The 20,035-nt window shown below is 37.9% G+C and overlaps 1 protein-coding gene across 13 annotated transcripts in view; it reads right to left on the bottom strand.

Annotated features, from left to right (window-relative positions):
- EPHA6 (EPH receptor A6) overlaps window positions 1-20,035 on the bottom strand; it is a 1,025,466-nt gene that overhangs the window by 574,484 nt on the left and 430,947 nt on the right. For all 13 annotated transcript variants that reach the window (XR_009740373.1, XM_061435761.1, XM_061435945.1 and 10 more), the window contains one exon: window positions 10,195-10,350. Coding sequence is in view for 12 of the 13 variants with exons in the window: in XM_061435761.1 (XP_061291745.1) it covers window positions 10,195-10,350 (156 nt within the window). In the remaining variant the exon portion in view is untranslated. The remainder of the gene's footprint in view (window positions 1-10,194; window positions 10,351-20,035) is intronic.

Raw genomic sequence — 20,035 nt, 5'->3', positions numbered from 1 at the left:
GGAGTATGAGAAAAATTAATATTTAACAGGTGATGTTGGCAATTGCCAACATCCACTGGATCATCGAAAAAGCAAGAGAATTCCAGAAAAACATCTACCTTTGCTTTATTGACTACGCCAAAGCCTTTGACAGTGTGGATCACAATAAACTGTGGAAAATTCTGAAAGAAATGGGAATACCAAACCATCTGACCTGGCTCTTGAGAAATCTGTATGCAGGTCAGGAAGTAACAGTTAGAACTGGACATGGAACAACAGACTTGCTCCAAATTGGGAAAGGAGTATGTCAAGGCTGTATATTGTTACCATGCTTATTTAACTTATATGCACAGTATATCATGAGAAACACTGGCTGGAGGAAGTACAAGCTGGAATCAAGATTTCTCGGAGAAATACCATTAACCTCCGATATGCAGATGACACCACCTTTATGGCAAAAAGTGAAGAACAACTAAAGAGCCTCTCGATGAGAGTGAAAGAGGGGAGTGAGAAAGTTGGCTTAAAGCTCAACATTCAGAAAACGAAAATAATGGCATCTGGTCCCATCACTTCATGGGAAATATATGGGGAAACAGTGGAAACAGTGTCAGACTTTATTTTTTGGGGACTCCAAAATCACTGCAGATGGTGATTGCAGCCATGAAATTAAAAGATGTTTACTCCTTGGAAGGAAAGTTATGACCAACCTACATAGCATATTCAAAAGCAGAGACATTACTTTGCAACAAGGGTCCATCTAAGCAAGGCTATGGTTTTTCCTGTGGTCATGTATAGATGTGAGAGTTTGACTGTGAAGAAAGCTGAGCGCTGAAGAGTTGATGCTTTTGAACTGTGGTGTTGGAGAAGACTCTTGAGAGTCCCTTGGACTGCAAGGAGATCCAACCAGTTCATCCTAAAGGAGATCAGTCCTGGGTGTTTTGTGGAAGGACTGATGTTGAAGCTGAAAATACAATATTTTGGCTACTTGATGTGAAGCTTTGACTCATTTGTAAAGACCCCAATGCTGGGAAAGATTGAGGCCAGGAGAAGGGGATGACAGGATGAGATGGTTTGATGGCATCACCAACTCAATGGACATGAGTTTGGGTAAACTCCAGGAGTTGGTGATGGACAGAGCAGCCTGGCGTGCTGCAGTTCATGGGGTCGCAAAGAGTCAGACATGACTGAGTGACTGAACTGAAGTGAACAGGTGAGCAAAAGAAGATGCCAATGCATATGAGGTTCAGAAAATTAAGAGGGTGAAGGGGAGATTGCAGAGTCTTAGAATAAAAGAGAACAAATAGTTTCAAGAAAAAGGGAGAGACCAACAGAGTTAAACATCATAAATAATAAGACAAAATATTTCTAACACAATATGGTAAATTAGATAATTGGTCACTTTTTCTTACACAGTTTACTTGAAGTGATTACAGTAGGGTGAAGTGCAAAATTCTGAATGCAGTAGAGTAAAAAGTAAATTAAAAGTGTGTTAAGAAGTAACTGTAGCCAATGAAAACTGCTTTTCCAAGTACTTGCTTTGGGAGAAAAATTATTGGGCTGGGAATATTTTTTAATGACAGAAGTTTGAGTGTATTTATAGGTTAAGGATGGTTAGTGGAAACAAAATGGCAAAGAGGAAATTAACAATAATAGCCCAACTCAATAGACTTAAGGATTAGATCATCCCCTATAATCAATATTTGAGGAATTAGTTTTGATTATGAGACATCTTTGTGTTTTATTTATCTGTAGCCATCCAAAGCACCTAAAAATCTTTATGTGTATACCTTACCAAAGAAGAAATACTGATGGCAAATAAGTGTATGAAAAGATGTCTCACATCACATCATCAAGAAAATGCAAATCTAAACAACAATGAGGTGCCAACTACATAACTATCAGAGATAGCCAAAATCCAGAACACTGATACCAATAAATGCTGATGAGGAAGTGGAGCAACAGGAACTCTCATTTATCATAGGGATGCAAAATAGTACAGCTTGGTGGTTTCTTAGAAAATTAAACATATACTTACCATATGATTCAGCAATTACACTCGTAGGTATTTACTCAAAGGTGTTGAAAGTGTATGTCCATAAAAAGACCTACACGGGAATGTTTATAACACTTTATCCATAACTGCTGAAACTGGGAAATAATCAGGCTGTCCTTTAGTAGGTAAATGGATAAATAAACTGTGGTATATCTAGACAATGGAATATTATTCAGCATTTAAAACAGATGTGCTATACAGCCATGAAAAAACACAGAAGACTCTTAACTGTATGTTACTAAGTGAAAGAAACCAATCTGAAATCTTCTACTGTATCATTCTAATTATATAACATACACACACACACACTTATAGATATAAAACAAAAATAAGTGGTTGCCATAGGTTGGTGGGAGTAAAGGATGAATATGTGCCCCGAAGATTTTAGGGCAGTGAAAATCCTGTGGATGATACTATAATGATCGATACATGTTATTACACATTTCTCAAAACCAAATAATGTACAACACCAACAGTGAACCCCGGGGTAAACTATGGACTTTGGGCGACAATGATATGTTAATATAGGTACACCAAATGTAACAAATGCACCATTCTGGTGAATGATATTGATATGGGGAAAGCTATGCTTGTCTGGGTGTGGGGAGGGAGGTATATTGGAAATCCCCATACTTTCTCTTAATTCTGTTCTTAATCTAGAATTGCTCTAAAAATGAAAATATTTATGTAACTGTATCATATGTATGTCTCAAGACTATGGAATGTAAAAAGATACCTATTTACAGGGCAGCAATAGAGATGCAGATATAGAGGATGGGCCTGTGGACACAGCCGGGGAAGGAGAGGGTGGGAAAAATTAGAAGAGTAGCACTGACATATACACACCACCAGGAGTAAACAGACAGCTACTGGGAAGCTGCTGTAGAATACAGGATATCCAGCCAGGTGCTCCGTGATGACCTAAGGGGTGGGATGGGGGTAGGTGGGAGGGAGGCTAGAGAGAGAGGGTGTACACACACACACACACACACACACACTTATGGCTGATTTGCTTTGCTATATGGCAAAAATCTTTCAGTATTTGAAATAGCTCAACTGGAATTCCATCACCTCCTCTAGCTTTGTTCCTAGTGATGCTTCCTAAGGCCTACTTGACTTCACATTCCAGGATGTCTGGCTCTAGGTGAGTGATCACACCATCATGATTATCTCGGTTGTGAAGCTCTTTTTTGTACAGTTCTTCTGTGTATTCTTGCCACCTCTTTTTGATATCTTCTGCTACTGTTAGGTCCATATCTTTTCTGTCCTTTATCGAGCCCATCTTTGCATGAAATGCTTCCTTGGTATCTCTAATATTCTTGAAGAGATCTCTAGTCTTTCCCATTCTGTTGTTTTCCTGCTATTTCTTTGCACTGATCACTGAGGAAGGTTTTCTTATCTCTCCTTGCTACTCTTTGGAACTCTGCATTCAAATGGGAATATCTTTACTTTTCTCCTGTGTCTTTCGCTTCTCTTCTTTTCACAGCTATTTGTAAGGCCTCCTCAGACAGCCATTTGTTTTTTTGCAAATTAGGAAGACTCAGCAGTGGCCACAGGACTGGAAAAGATCAGTTTTCATTCCAATCCCAAAGAAAGGCAATGAAGAAGAATGCTCAAACTACTGCACAATTGCACTCATCTCACACGCTAGTAAAGTAATGCTCAAAATTCTCCATGCCAGGCTTCAGCAATATGTGAACTGTGAACTTCCAGATGTTCAAGCTAGTTTTAGAAAAGGCAGAGGAACCAGAGGTCAAATTTCCAACATCTGCTGGATCATAGAAAAAGCAAGAGAGTTTCAGAAAAACATCTATTTCTGCTTTATTGACTATGCCAAAGCTTTTGACTGTGTGGATCACAATAAACTGTGGAAAATTCTGAAAGAGATGAGAATACCAGACCACCTGACCTGCCTCTTGAGAAACCTGTATACAGGTCAGGAAGCAACAGTTAGAACTGGACATGGAACAACAGACTGGTTCCAAATAGGAAAAGGAGTACGTCAAGGCTGTGTATTGTCTCCCTGCTTATTTAACTTCTATGCAGAGTACATCATGAGAAACGCTGGGCTGGAAGAAGCCCAAATTGGAATCAAGATTGCCAGGAGAAATATCAATAATCTAAGATATGCAGATGACACCACCCTTATGGCAGAGAGTGAAGAGCAACTAAAAAGCCTCTTGATGAAAGTGGAGAGTGAAAAAGTTGGCTTAAAGCCCCACATTCAGAAAACTAACATCATGGCATCTGGTCCCATCACTTCATGGCAAATAGATGGGGAAACAGTGGAAACAGTGGCTGACTTTATTTTGTTGGGGTCCAAAATCACTGCAGATGGTGATTGCAGCCATGAAATTAAAAGACGCTTACTCCTTGGAAGGAAAGTTATGACCTAGATAGCACATCTAGGTAGGTCATAACTTTAAAAAGCAGAGATATTACTTTGCCAACAAAGGTCCATCTAGTCAAGGCTATGGTTTTCCCAGTGATCATGTATGGATGTGAGAGTTGGACTGTGAAGAAAGCTGAGCACAGAAGAATTGATGCTTTTGAACTGTGGTGTTGGAGAAGACTCTTGAGAGTCCCTTGGACTGCAAGGAGATCCAAACAGTCCATTCTAAAGGAGACCAGTCCTGGGTGTTCTGTGGAAAGACTGATGCTGAGGCTGAAACTCCACTACTTTGGCCACCTCATGCGAAGAGTTGACTCATTGGAAAAGACTCTGATGCTGGGAGGGATTGGGGGCAGGAGGAGAAGGGGACGACAGAGGATGAGATGGCTGGATGGCATCACCAACTCCATGGACATGGGTTTGGTTAGGCTCCGGAAGTTGGTGATGGACAGGGAGGCCTGGTGTGCTGCAATTCATGGGGTCACAAAGAGTCGGACACTACTGAGTGACTGAACTGAATTGACTGATGGCAGAAATCAACAACATTGTAAAGCAATTGTCCTCCAATTAAAAATTTAAAAATGAAAGATAAAAAGGTACCCATCTCTATAGTGAACATCCAAAGAAATTATAAAACTCTTAAAGGTGAAAGCATATGCTGTGTTGTACCAAAAACTTAAGGGTTGCTGTTGTTTTGAAGATAGTGCTAAGAAACAGGGAAAGAGCTCTTCAGGTCCTTAAAATCCTGTCACTCATATGATTACAGGCAACAGCTACCTAGGAATTCTTTCCCTACTAGGGAATTTGGGCTTCCCTCATAGCTCAGTTGGTAAAGAATCTGCCTGCAGTGCAGGTTCGTTTCCTGGGTGGGGAAGATCCCCTCGAGAAGGAAATGGCAACCCACTCCAGTATTCTTGCCTGGAGAATCCCATGGACAGAGGAGCCTGGCAGGCTACAGTCCATGGGGTCATAAGAGTTGGACACGACTTAGTGATTAAACCACCACCACTAGGGAATTTACTAGCCAAATGTGTTGGTTATTCATTTTAAATATTTTGGTCCTCCATTTTATTTTAAACTCAATCACTGAAATTTCCCCTGCCCATGATACCAAGTTAAAAAAAATAAAATAAAATAAAGCCTCCTCTTAAATGCCTGGAAGATTCTCTGAAAGCATGGTTTCAAATGCTAAGTCAAAAACAGCAGAAGGTGATGTCATTGTTTACCTGACATAAATTCTGACTCTTAGACAATATTATTGGAATAAAGGTGATTAAAGAACGGCTAATTCAGAGACACACAATCTATAAGTTAAGTGAGCTTCCAGCTACTAAAAATCTATTAGAATTTGGCTTTTTTTTTTTTTTGTAGTTAGTGAAAAATGAAAAGGTTAGCTGCTTATATGACTCTTGGCCTCAAAAGTCCTGCATCTTGGTGCAGGACTGGTCCTTTTAAATCTAACTGTTCCATGACCTCTTGGCTTGTCTTTTTCATTGGCTTTTCATTTTCCTTTCCTAACAATCTAATCTTTCAATCATAGGAAGTATGATGCTTTGGAGTTAATGATCTTTGCTTGTTCTGCATGTATTATAATAATTGCTAGGCTCTCTCACCTAGTCAGAGTATAATTCAAAAAATATTTATTTACATCAGATATCCATAGAGTTAGTGGACTTAATATATTTTATGTAAAAGTCTTATAAATTCAGAACATTTCTTCAATTTGTAGGAATTCAGATGGTAGAAGTTGTGATCTCAGAATAATATTACCAACATAAAGTATTTAATAGATTGAACACCAACTTACCAAAAACAATTTCAAAATGAATTGAGAACAGCTTTCTGTACTAAACTCTTATGTAGCAGCTGCTGTGGGCTAGGCATAGGGATTGAACTCTGATCTTTGGCAAGTCTCCTACATTGGCAGTAGAATTCTTCACCACAGAGCCACCAGGGAAACCCAGGTATTATTCTTAGCACTTTTAAAAATAATAACTTATTTAATAATTATAAATAACAACAGAATGAGGTAGGCATTGTTATCACTAAGAATGGTGCAACAGAGGTTAAAAGGTTAAATAATTTGCCCAAACCATATAGCTAGTAAGTACCTGTAAGAAACATGCTCAACAGCCCAAAACCAATGGGTGGACTTGTATACATGAAGTACAGCGAAAGTGCGAGTTTTTAACTAAGGTCTTGAAAAATCCGGTGTCTGGTGGGTAGGCACACCCAGAGCGAATACAACATGGAATTTATTCCCTAACTCACAGGTTTCCACCCTCCCCCCACCCAGTTCCTTATTGGCTGTGTACTATGTAGTGTACAATTTTTGCGGACTTCGCCTAAGTTTCATTATTTCCTTATAGGGTACCCTTCTTTCTTCCTTCCCAACTTTTCATTGGGAAAAAGCATTTTTCAACAAAGGCTTTCTGGCTAGTAAGAAAGCCCAACATCCTGTTTTCTTAGGGAGCCTCTAGGTGCCATTGAACTGTGTCAAGTCTGCAAGACATTAGTCAAGTTTAGAGAGAGAGTGAAAAAGTTGGCTTAAAGCTCAACATTCAGAAAATGAAGATCATGGCATCTGGTCCCATCACTTCATGGCAAATAGATGGGGAAACAGTGGAAACAGTGTCACACTTTATTTTGAGGGGCTCCAAAATCACTGCCAATGGTGATTGCAGCCATAAAATTAAAAGACGCTTACTTCTTGGAAGGAAAGTTATGATCAACCTAAATAGCATATTCAAAAGCAGAGACATTACTTTGCCAACAAAGGTCCATCTAGTCAAGGCTATGGCTTTTCCAGTGGTCATGTGTGGATGTGAGAGTTGGACTGTGAAGAAAGCTGAGCGCCAAAGAATTGATGCTTTTGAACTGTGGTGTTGGAAAAGACTCTTGAGAGTCCCTTGGAATGCAAGGAGATCCAACCAGTCCATCCTAAAGGAGATCAGTCCTGGGTGTTCTTTGGAAGGAATGATGCTAAAGCTGAAACTCCAGTACTTTGGCCACCTCATGCGAAGAGTTGACTCATTGGAAAAGATTCTGATGCTGGGAGGGATTGGGGGCAGGAGGAGAAGGGGACGACAGAGGATGAGATGGCTGGATGGCATCACCGACTCGATGGACGTGAGTTTGAGTGAACTCCAGGAGTTGGTGATGGACAGGAAGGCCTGGCGTGCTGCAATTCATGGGGTCGCAAAGAGTCAGACACGACTGAGCGAATGAGCTGAACTGAACTGAGAGGCAGGGCACAGACAATGGGTGGATCCTATCTCTTTAGGATCCAGTCTGATCTCTCTCCCCAACCCTAACTTTATCTAAAGAATCCAGGCCTCAACTTTGTCATGTTCCCAAGTTTAGCAATGGCACCCTACTCCAGTACTCTTGCCTGGAAAATCCCATGAAATTCACTTTCACTTTTCACTTTCATGCATTGGAGAAGGAAATGGCAACCAACTCCAGTGTTCTTGCCTGGAGAATCCCAGGGACAGGGGAGCCTGGTGGGCTGCCGTCTATGTGGTCGTACAGAGTCGGACATGACTGAAGCGACTTAGCAGCAGCAGCAGAAGCAGCAAGTTTAGCTACTTCAGAGCTAGTTACTTTGTCTTGAAAATGGACCACTTCAAATTTATATTTCTTACAGTACCAAAGCCAAGATTCACACTCAGATACTTTGACTCTAAAAGATGGTGAATTTACTAGTACACCATTGTAAGTTTTGGCTAAAATTAAGATAAAGACGTATTCAATAAAGTAGCAGAGAGAAGCCTTTAGAGGGGAGTTTCCAGTGGCTCGAATTCGGGAGAGCTGACAGAACTTTTCACCTTTGTTTGAGTTTCTGTTTTAATCCCTATGGCAGTACAGCATGCTGTTCCCTGTCAAAGCTCTGCCCAATGATGACCAAAAGTATGCTTCCATTTAGTATAGCTAAAGCAGTTTAACATAATTGTAAACATAATTTACAACATCAAATATTAAAAAAAAAGTTTTTAAAGAGAGAAAAATTCAAGAAACTTAACAATGTTAAGCTAGTTAAGTATACATATTAGATTCAACAATGACTGAGGTTTGTAGATTTTATTGTATCCCATATTTATTTCCTTAATAGTCTCACTCCATAGAATTAATCCTCCCCAACTCCCTACTCTGACCCCTCACTAAGGGTTATACTGGTGGGAAACAATGTATTCCTTCACTTTGTCAATCCGTCTATTCATGGCCTTCTAATTCCTAATGGCTCAGATGGTAAAGAATCTGCCTGCAATGCAGGAGACATAGATTCGATCCCTGGGTCTGGAAGATCCCCTGGATAAGGGATTGTGTTCTTGCCTGGCAAGTCCCATGGACAGAGGAACCTGTCAGACTACACTCCACAGGGTCTCAGAGTTGGACACAACTGAGCAACTAACACTTTCTTTTTTCAAGAAAATAAAAAGAGCAGATTCCCTTCTATCACTCACCTAGGCATCTACTTAGTTTCTGATGTAGGTTTTTAGGGATACTTCCCAGGCAGAACTGTAACCATTTGAAACACCACCACCTACATATACATACATACATACAAATATTTACCAGTAGGAGAAATATTTTCCTATTCAAAACTATTTCCACAATTAGGTAAGAAATGATATTGAGAATTTCTCTTTTCCTACTTATAAGCTTAGAATATGTTCCTAGAAAAAAAAATCTAGCTAATAATTTCTCATGCTGTATTTTTCTGAAGAAAGTAGTCACTCAGTATTTATAGTCAGAAAGCAAAAATTGTATCTACTAATAAACATGTTGTATTTTTAAGTGTATTCTATAAAAGTATTTTATATTGTATAAGATTGTAGTAACGTACACAAATCTATAAACTGCATCATTTAAAAGAAATGTAACATATCCATTGTCTCTGAGGAATATGTGGCATTACGTATTTTTAATCCATTTCAGCCCCTGTGAAATTACATAAGATAATCAACATTGTGGCACCAATTCATCAAGAAGGGTGAAATTTCACTATATTTTATTTATGTATTTAATAAGACTTTTATAACTAAGAGGTGACATTTTACTTTTGCATGGCTTAGCAATGCATTAATATCAATATATTCATTTTTATTTTTAAAGTGTACATATAATTTATGATACTTTAATAATAGGAGAATATTACTAATTTAAAATTCTTGGGGCATGCATTAAAATGACCTTCACATTTAGATTTAATATTCTATTGGTTTCAAATCAACAATGGGAGAGAAAGTGAAAGGTGAAATGTGGATAAACTCAAAAATATCTTCCCTTTAGAGACAAATGTCAAGTAAAACTTGAACTTTCCTGTATAACATTAGCACAGTGACTTTCAGAGTTCCATACTGAAGCTCCCCTGACACAGCAAACTTGATGGCCCTAAAGTGATGCGCCTTTAAATGTTCAAGAGTTAAAGCAAGTAACACAACTTTTGCTTATAAATCCTCAAAGAAACCTTTAGCTGCTTTGATTTCCTAAGGACAAATTATGCCTAAGAAAAATTTGCCAGGTCTCCAAACCAGGGCTGGTGGTGGCATGTCAGGAATCAATGTGATTTTTGAGAAAACATACATTCTCTGTAAGCGGCTAACAAATAATTATACTAAGAAAGAGAAACTTTTCCTTGACTAATATCAAAGACAAGCAACATTGATCACACAGAATTTTGTATATCCACTTCTTTCTTTTAAATTTAGAATAAAGAGACCAAAAGGATTGAAAATAGGATTTTCAAATGCAAAATTGACAGACTTACTGGTACATGCCATGGAAGGTGGGTCTTTTTCAGCTCGAAAGTAACCCTTTTCACACTGACAGACAGAAGTTGCTTCCACGTAGGTTAAACTGTGTGGAGGACACTTAGAACATTTTATGTTGCCAGCAAACGCTTTATAGAATCCTGGTCTGCAAGCTGTGAACACAGGAAAAACAATTTTTTTTGATTATTGCTAGAATTATTTTATTTGCACATGTACAACACATTTTAAATTATACACTTTGGAATTCAGTTCACACATACACAGAAAAGTCAATACATGCTAATATTAACGAATGAAATAGTTATTCAAAATTAAGTTATACAATGGGGAATCATATTACATTACAACTAACTGATCATATTATCACCTCAAATTTTTGTAACTGCCACAAGCTAGACATGGGCTTTAGTCTTCTTATATGCACAATTCTTAGCATATTTTGAATATATAGTTATTATAGATGCCTGAAAACTTAAATGAGTGAATGAATAATAATTAATTCACTGATGTCTAATATGTGGCTACTTTGTAAGTGGAATGAGCATTCTATTTATCTTTTAGTCAGTAGTTTTAGGTTTTGTTTGTATTTCTGTTAAAAATGGGATCAGTTCAGTTCAGTTCAGTTTAGTCACTCAGTCGTGTCCAACTCTCTGCGATCCCATGAACTGCAGCACGCCAGGCCTCCCTGTCCATCACCAACTCCCGGAGTTCACTCAGACTCACTTCCATTGAGTCAGTGATGCCATCCAGCCATCTCATCCTCTGTTGTCCCCTTCTCCTCCTGCCCCCAGTCTCTCCCAGCATCAGAGTCTTTTCCAATGAGTCAACTCTTCGCATGAGGTGGCCAAAGTAGTGGAGTTTCAGCTTTAGCATCATTCCTTCCAAAGAAATCCCAGGGCTGATCTCCTTCAGAATGGACTGGATTGATCTCCCTGCAGTCCAAGGGACTCTCAAGAGTCTTCTCCAACACCACAATTCAAAAGCATCAGTACCTAAATCTTCAGAACTTTTAAATTATTTTCTTATGTATCCCTTCTTTGTCTACCACTTCCTTTTTCTCTATTTATAGAGTATGTACATTTCATTTCTAAAGAAAAACAAACCACCAAAAATAGGAATGTTTCCCAACATTATGTCAATACTGCAGAAGGAAAGTTTAGTATTATTTGATTCAGTGGTTTCCAATGTTTTCTTTTAGGAGAAGTTATTCAGATATATACGATCAGGTTAAACATTCACTGTGGTATCTATTTCTATATTCAAAATATTCATGCTTTTGAATATAACATGCATCTAATATAACATAACAGATATGCTTTTTGTATGGATATTTACTTTAAATGTCATTTAGAAATTTTGCTTATTCGTACCTTTTATTCCTTCTTCAAATATTATTTTCCTAAAATGCCAACACGCTGTTGTGTAGATGTATGTTTACATATGTATGAACTGAAGGATTTCATACTGTTGATTTTTCAATACTGAGATAATATCAATAAACTTTAGATTATTTTTATCAATTATCAACTATAGCATGAAAATTTCTCCATGTCAATGGCTGTAATTCATTGTAATATATCTGCAGTATTTGTATCAACAATCGCCTACTTGAAAGAAATACTTTATAAACTATGCTGCAGTAAACATCCCCATGTTGATACTTACATTTCCGTTCCTAAGAGTAGGAGTTCTGGGCCAGGGTATATGTATAATTTAACACTTATTTCTATGTTACATTTCTAAATATATTTCAAAAGGTCAAACAAATGTAATTGAGCACCCTAATCTTCCCCCTACTAATCCTATAATTATTAGTGACTCCTTTACCTTCTGACAACACATGGAATTAAATATTGTTACTTCAATTGAAGCTTCCTAAATCCCACTAATATTGCACATTTTTTCATATTTTTATTGGTCTTTTGGTTATGAATTCTTTTATATCCTTTGTTCATTTTCTACTGGTTGCTTGTATTTTATTAACTTATAAGCAGTATTTATTAGCAATATCAATGTCATGTGTGTCATTTTTAAAAAGATTTTTTTGATGTGGAATATTTTAAAAATCTTTATTGAATTTGTTACAATATTGCTTCTGTTTTATGTTTTTGGTTGCAAGGCATATGGGATCTGAGCTCCCTAACCTAAGATTGAATCTACAACCTCTGCATTGGAAGGCAAAGTCTTAACCACTGGACTGTCATGGAAGTCCCTGTCATTTTTGTTGTATATATATAATCAATTATGACCTGAACATAAATGTCACATTACAATAGCTGAAAAACTATAAAATGGCATGAATTTAACCAATAAGTGAAAGGCCTTACAATGAAAATTACAATATTTTGATAAAGAAACTGAAGACAACACAAACACACAGAAAGACAGCCCATATTCCTCTACTGCAATAATTCACTAAAATGTCCATACTACTCAAACCAACTATAGATTCAATGCAATCCCTATCAAAAATCCAATGGCATTCTTCACAGAGATATTAAAAACAATTCTAAAATTCATTGAACCACAAAAGACCCCAAATAGCCAAAGCAATTCTAAGAATAACAATGCTAAAGGCATCAGATCAGATCAGATCAGATCAGTCGCTCAGTCGAGTCCAACTCTTTGTGACCCCATGAATCGCAGCACGCCAGGCCTCCCTGTCGATCACCAACTCCTGGAGTTCACTCAGACTCACGTCCATTGAGTCAGTGATGCCATCCAGCCATCTCATCCTCTGTTGTCCCCTTCTCCTCTTGCCCCCAATCCCTCCCAGCATCAGAGTCTTTTCCAGTGAGTCAACTCTTCGCATCAGGTGGCCAAAGTACTGGAGTTTCAGCTTTAGCATCATTCCTTCCAAAGAAATCCCAGGGCTGATCTCCTTCAGAATGGACTGGTTGGATCTCCTTGCAGTCCAAGGGACTCTCAAGAGTCTTCTCCAACACCACAGTTCAAAAGCATCAATTCTTCGGTGCTCAGCTTTCTTCACAGTCCAAATCTTACATCCATACATGACCACAGGAAAAGCCATAGCCTTGACTAGATGAACCTTTGTTGGCAAAGTAACGCCTCTGCTTTTGAATATGCTATCTAGGTTGGTCATAACTTTCCTTTCAAGGAGTAAGCGTCTTTTAATTTCATGGCTGCAGTCACCATCTGTAGTGATTTTGGAGCCCAGAAAAATAAAGTCTGACACTGTGTCTACTGTTTTTCCATCTATTTCCCATGAAGTGGTGGGACCGGATGCCATGATCTTTGTTTTCTGAATGTTGAGCTTTAAGTCAACTTTTTCACTCTCCACTTTCACTTTCATCAAGAGGCTTTGTAGTTCCTCTTCACTTTCTGCCATAAGGGTGGTGTCATCTGCATATTTGAGGTTATTGATATTTCTCCTGGCAATCTTGATTCCAGCTTGTGTTTCTTCCATGTTTCCTGATTTCAAACTATACTATAGAAAGTTTAGTCGCTCAGTCATGTCCAACTCTTTGTGACTCCATGGACTGTAGCCTACTAGGCTCCTCCATCCATGGGATTTTCCAGGCAAGAGTACTGGAGTGGGTTGCCATTTCCTTCTCCAGAGGATCTTCCTGACCCAGGGATTGAACCCGGGTCTCCCACATTGTGCTGCTGCTGCTGCTAAGTTGCTTCAGTCGTGTCCGACCCTTGTGACCCCATAGACGGCAGCCCACCAGGCTCCCACGTCCCAGGGATTCTCCAGGCAAGAACACTGGAGTGGGTTGCCAGTTCCTTCTCCAATGCATGAAAGTGAAAGTGAAGGCGTTCAGTCATGTCCAACTCTTAGTGACCCCATGGACTGTAGCCTACCAGGCTCCTCTGTCCATGGGATTTTCCAGGCAAGAGTACAGGAGTGGGTTGCCGTTGCCTTCTCTGCTCCCACATTGTAGGCAGATGCTTTACCATCTGAGCCACCAGGGAAGTTAACTATACTATGGAGTTATACAAATTGAAACAGTATAGTATCAGTATAAAAAATATATACATAGACCACTGGAACAGAATAGAGAGCCCAGGAATAAATTCCCAAATAAATAACTAATATTTGACAAAGAAGCTAAGAATTCTCAATCAGGAAAGAATAGTGTCTTCAATAAATGCTGTAAGGAAAACTGGTTAACCACAGACAGAAAAGTGAAACTGGACCTGACTAGACACTACTCCTTGGAAGGAAAGTTATGACCAACCGAGACAACATATTAAAAAACAGAGACATTACTTTGCCAACAAAGGTCCGTGTAGTCAAGGCTATGGTTTTTCCTGTGGTCATGTATGGATGTGAGTGTTGGACTGTGAAGAAAGCTGAGCGCCGAAGAATTGATGCTTTTGAACTGTAGTGTTGGAGAAGACTCTTGAGAATCCCTTGGACTGCAAGGAGATCCAGCCAGTCCATCCTAAAGGAGACCAGTCCTGAGTGTTCATTGGAAGGGCTGATGCTGAAGCAGAAACTCCAATACTTTGGCCACCTCGTGCGAAGACCTGACTCATTGGAAAAGTCCCTGATGCTAGGAGGGATTGGGGACAGGAGGAGAAGGGGACGACAGAGGATGAGATGGCTGGATGGCATCACAGAGTCGATGGACATGAGTTTGGGTGAACTCTGGGAGTTGGTGATGGACAGGGAGGCCTGGTGTACTGTGATTCACGGGGTCGCAAAGAGTCGGACACGACTGAGCAACTAAACAGACTGACTGAGACACTACTCACAAAAGTTAACTCAAAATGGAGTAGAGACTAAAAAATAAGACTTGAAACTGTAAAACTTTTAGAAGAAAACATAGAGGAACATCTTGATATTGGTCTTGGCAATGATTAAAAAAAGAAAAATATTACAGCAAAAGCACCAGCAACAAAAGCAAGTAGCACTACATCAGACTAAAAAGCTTCAGCACAGCAAAAGAAACAGGTAAAAATAATGAACAGGCAACTGATAGAATGGGTCAAAAGATTTGAAAATAATATATCTGATAAACTGATAATACCTAAAGTATATAAGGAGCTCACATAACTCAATAATAACAACAACAAAAATGTACAGTTAAAAAATAGGCAGAGGAACTGAAAAGACCTTTCTTTAAAGAAGACATACAAATGGCCAACAAGTACAGGAAAAGATGCTGAATACAACTAATCGTCAGGGAAATGCAAATGAAAACCAGAATGACATGTAGTCTTACAACTGTTAGAATGGCAATTATCAAGAAGAGAAGAGATACCTGATGGCAGGGATGTAGAGAAAAGGGAACTCTTGTGTACTGGTCGGTGGGAATGCAAGTTAGTGTAGCCAAAATGGAAAACAGTATGGCTGTTTCTCAGAAAACTAAAAATAGACCTACCAAGTGACCCAGCAATCCTATTTCTGGGTATATATTCAAAAGAAATGAAAAGAGGATATGAAAAAGTTACCTGCACTACAGCATTATTACAGCGTTATTCGCAATAGCCAAGATATGGAAAAAGTCAATCTCTGTCAATGAAAGAATGAATAAAGAAGATATACAGTAATGCTATATTTTAGTTTATAGTGACACTACCATTTGGGGGGATTATTTGGTAGTATCTACTACAGAGGAACATACACATTTCTTCTGACAATGCCACTCACTGGTATATACCCAACAGAACAGCACAAATTGAAAGTAGCTTCTCTCCCCACAGGCAGTCATACTAGTTCCATCGCTAAGTGAGCTATCAGGCCTCCATTTGATTTTCATTTTCTGCAGTTTTGTTGACATGCTGATAATTCTCATGTGATGTGTTTTCTCCTCCCCTGCTTTGCCCTTGTTAGTGTAAACCTTCTATATTCTTTTACTCATTTTGGTGAAGTGTGCTGAGGGAATGGAGATAAATAAATATTTCAATCAACTATATTTTACAAAATTTACACTTCACTAAATTTCTAATTCTATAATTGAAGTAAATACCTTTAATTGAGAATAATCAAATTACAAAATTATTGATGAAATATTTATGAAATGATTTTTTTTTAATTTTCTGTTGCCATTTACTTACCGATAAAAGTATCATGAATGCTAAAAAATAAAATCAATGCAATTTGGCAGCAGGGATCTATAAAATGCAAAATATGTAAATATACAATGTGTAAAATATATAAATATAGACTATGTAAAACATATAAATATATAATTACAAAATAATAAATAATCTAATACACAGCCTATTTAAAAAATACATTTATGATTTGAAGAACTTTAAGTGGTTGCCTAAAATAACAATAAAAGGTGGGCTATACATTAAAAAGTACAAAATAATTTTTATAGAATAGCATGTATTAAAGGTTCATACAATGAGTATAGTTATTGAAATAACACTAATATTAATGAAGTACATACCTTGCCATATAATTTTGCTTATTGATACCTGAAATTTCAGAAAATTAAATTCTCTGGGTATTGATAGGAATATAGTTGAGTAGTATTTCACACACACACACACACACACACACACACACACATGCATACACACACACACACACATGCATACACACACAGAGGTTGGTCTGCTAAAACAAAACCAAGAAATGTATGATCTGTCCTACACATATTATATTTCAAAAATTGAATTGTTAAGCTATATATTGGAGAAGGCAATGGCACCCCACTCCAGTACTCTTGCCTGGAAAATCCCATAGGTGGAGGAGCCTGGTAGGCTGCAGTCCATGGGGTCCTGAAGAGTCGGACACGACTAAGTGACTTCACTTTCACTTTTCACTTTCATGCATTGAAGGAAATGGCAACCCACTCCAGTGTTCTTGCCTGGAGATTCCCAGGGATGGAGGAGCCTGGTGGGCTGCCGTCTATGGGGTCGCACAGGGTCGGACACGACTGAAGCGCTTTAGCAGAGCAAGCTATATATTACTAGCAATGTTTTTAGGTTTTCTCTACTATCAGAGAACTTTAAGACAAGGAACCATGAGAAATCCTGGTTGGCATATCATGCTGTGCACTTCTTACCATATGATGAAATATTCAATTGTGTATTGTCTGACAGGAGCTAATATTAATATAATTGACTGCTTTTCCCTCATAGGTGCTCAATAGTCTGTAAGTTTAGATAAACCTGAATGACTTATTAGTAAAATATGTGATGTGCATCATTTCTAAAACATTAGAACTCAGGAAATTTAATAAACTGGGATAGGCAGTCTCATTACTGTTTTCCTAGATATTACTCTGAAGTCATAAAAATTAAAATTTGCTGTCATATAAGCAGAGAAGGCAGGGAAGATCAGATAATTGAAAAATAATAACAAAAGGAAAACCCCTAAAACTTAAGGTTAAATAAGCACAAATATTTTGTTTTTCAGATTAATCTCTTAATAAATACTGAAGGAAAATTTCAAGACCAAATACGAGTCTACTAATAATAAAATGTGGATTATTCTTCAAGATATTCAACCTAATTTTCCTTGCAGGGGAGCTACTATAAAGTCCTCATGAAGATAATATACATAAACTGTCCTGTCGTGAATTCTAATTTCTTACTTCCACCAAAGAAATGTTTAAAGTGGACTTTCTCTTGAATCTGAACACAGTACCACCCCACTTCCCCACCCCAGCAACTGTGAGGGCTCGGAAAAGTAAGTAGAACCAGGTCTAATGGAGAAACCCCAAATTTGTGGTACTACCAAGCTGGTTATGAATTTGCCAGTCTTTCCCCCTTGTCTCCTCCCTGTTTTCCCCGGTGCTTGGGCTGGAGCCTCAACTGAATGGACTGGACACCTGGAAGTGGCCAACAGCTCACAGAGCTCCAGCTCACCTTGTCTCTGGAAGTGGGAAATGTTCAGGAGACAATTAGGAATATGGAAATCCCTTCCCTCTTTCTCTCTCTCTTTTCCTGTTCTCTCATGCCCAGACCTCAAGTAATTGTGTTGTAGGCTGGTGGTGGTGGTCAGTAATGGGAGCTCACAGAAGACAAAATTCCCAAGAAGGAAAAACCTTCTTCCTCCTTCACTGAAGCTGTGGTTCTGAGAGGGTGGAGTCAACCTTCATTGCATTTTTTTCCTTCTGTCCTCCTCTCACTTGGTTCTGGATGTAGATCCAGTTGCAGAAGTGTACAGCAGAGTAGAACAAAGAAAGCCCCAGCTAGCTTTCTAGACAAAGGACCTTGAAGAGGAGTTTGAGGGATTCAGAAAGTACTAGGAAGAAAACGGAGAGACCAGAGTCTGGGAAAGCAGTCCCATACTTGTTTATGAACTTCTGGGCTTGTTTCCAAACTGCACATACTTGGAACTGATTCTTTTCAACATACCAAAGACTTTGAGAAATGAACCAAAAGACTACTACCCAGGTCTCAGACTAGAAGTTTTAAACTTTTGGTTAGGTAAAAGAGATGACATCACTATAGAAGAAAGACACTTCTTTTATTTGTTTGTCTATGAGACACAAAAATTATAACATAAACAGGCATATATACTGCAAACCCACGTAAGTTGCCTTTAACTAGCATAAAGTAGATACACAGATCTTAGTTTTGCCTCTCAACATTTTTTATCATTCACAGATTAATAATTTATATTAAAATAATTTTAAACTGTGTTTTTATTTGACAGATAAGAACTTTCAAGAACAGAGCATTACAAGGAAAATAATGTCAGCAATACTTCAATAGTCTGAGACTGATGACATGTGGAATTAAAAGTCTAAAGCCATTTTTAGTATGAAAGTAAGGTAAGTGTTTTTATTCTGAAAGTTAAGGTGTGGGGAACAAAGGTTTATGTTAGCAGTTTTTAGGATTATACACCATTTTTATTTTTATACCAGTTTGAATAGAATCTAATAATAATAATGGCACAAAATAAAAAGCTAACCACATTTTTTCCTAAAAATACATAGCACTTTTTAAGTGTCCTAAAATTCATTTTCTCATACTATTTTTATTTCCTTTGGTGTTCCTAGGTGTATTTTAGTCAACCAAAATAAAGCCTGCCAGAATACTACTTCCTTGCTATTTAGCAGTGCTTTTAAAAAGTGTGCCTACTGAGTCTATCATCTTATTTTGAGGTACTCTGAAATAAGATGCTGTTTAAAATTTTAGTCTCTTATCACAGATTCTTATTTCTATTTCACTATTTTTTTAGACATCTAGTAATATCAGTTTTCAACTTTTTCTGTCAATATCCCTTTTTTGCATATTCCTTAAGGCAGAGTAAATCTACTTTTCTGAGTAAGTAAAACCACTGTCAAAGAGAAAACACTGTGACCCACTGTATGATACAAGAGTAATAATAGCTACAGCAAAACCATTTATAATTATTAAGCATTCAGAATAGGTCTCATGTTGTGCAAAACTTTTTCTTTACATTTTTTTATAATTCTATACATTTCTATATAATTTTCTATACAAAAATTAGTTACAAAGGATAATAAAGAGTGTGACCTTTGGAACTAGATTACATGGCTTTGAATTCTCCTGTATTTTATTAACCCTGTCACTTCAGGCAGCTTATTTTTCTGTGCATCTTTTTTCTCACCTGTAAAATGGGGCACCTAACTTAGAGGTTAATGTGAGTATTTAATGAATTAATACACGTAGTCATCAGAAGGGTGCCTAGCATATTATTATGAAGATGAAGAAACTGAAATTAAGCAAAGTATAACACCTTGCTATGGTAGACTGTGTGTTCCCAAAATGTCTCCAACAATACTTCTCACTCTGCATTTCCTTCTGACAATGTTGATAGATACTCTGCCCCATTATAAAGCAGATGTTACTTTGCCGACAAAAATCCATCCAGTCAAAGCTATGGTTTTTCCAGTAGTCATGTATGGATATGAGAGTTGGACTATAAAGAAAGCTGAG

This window comes from Bos javanicus, chromosome 1, assembly GCF_032452875.1.
Source record: "Bos javanicus breed banteng chromosome 1, ARS-OSU_banteng_1.0, whole genome shotgun sequence".
In the NCBI taxonomy this organism is placed as follows: domain Eukaryota; kingdom Metazoa; phylum Chordata; class Mammalia; order Artiodactyla; family Bovidae; genus Bos; species Bos javanicus.
This window is presented reverse-complemented; position numbering and strand designations above follow the sequence as displayed.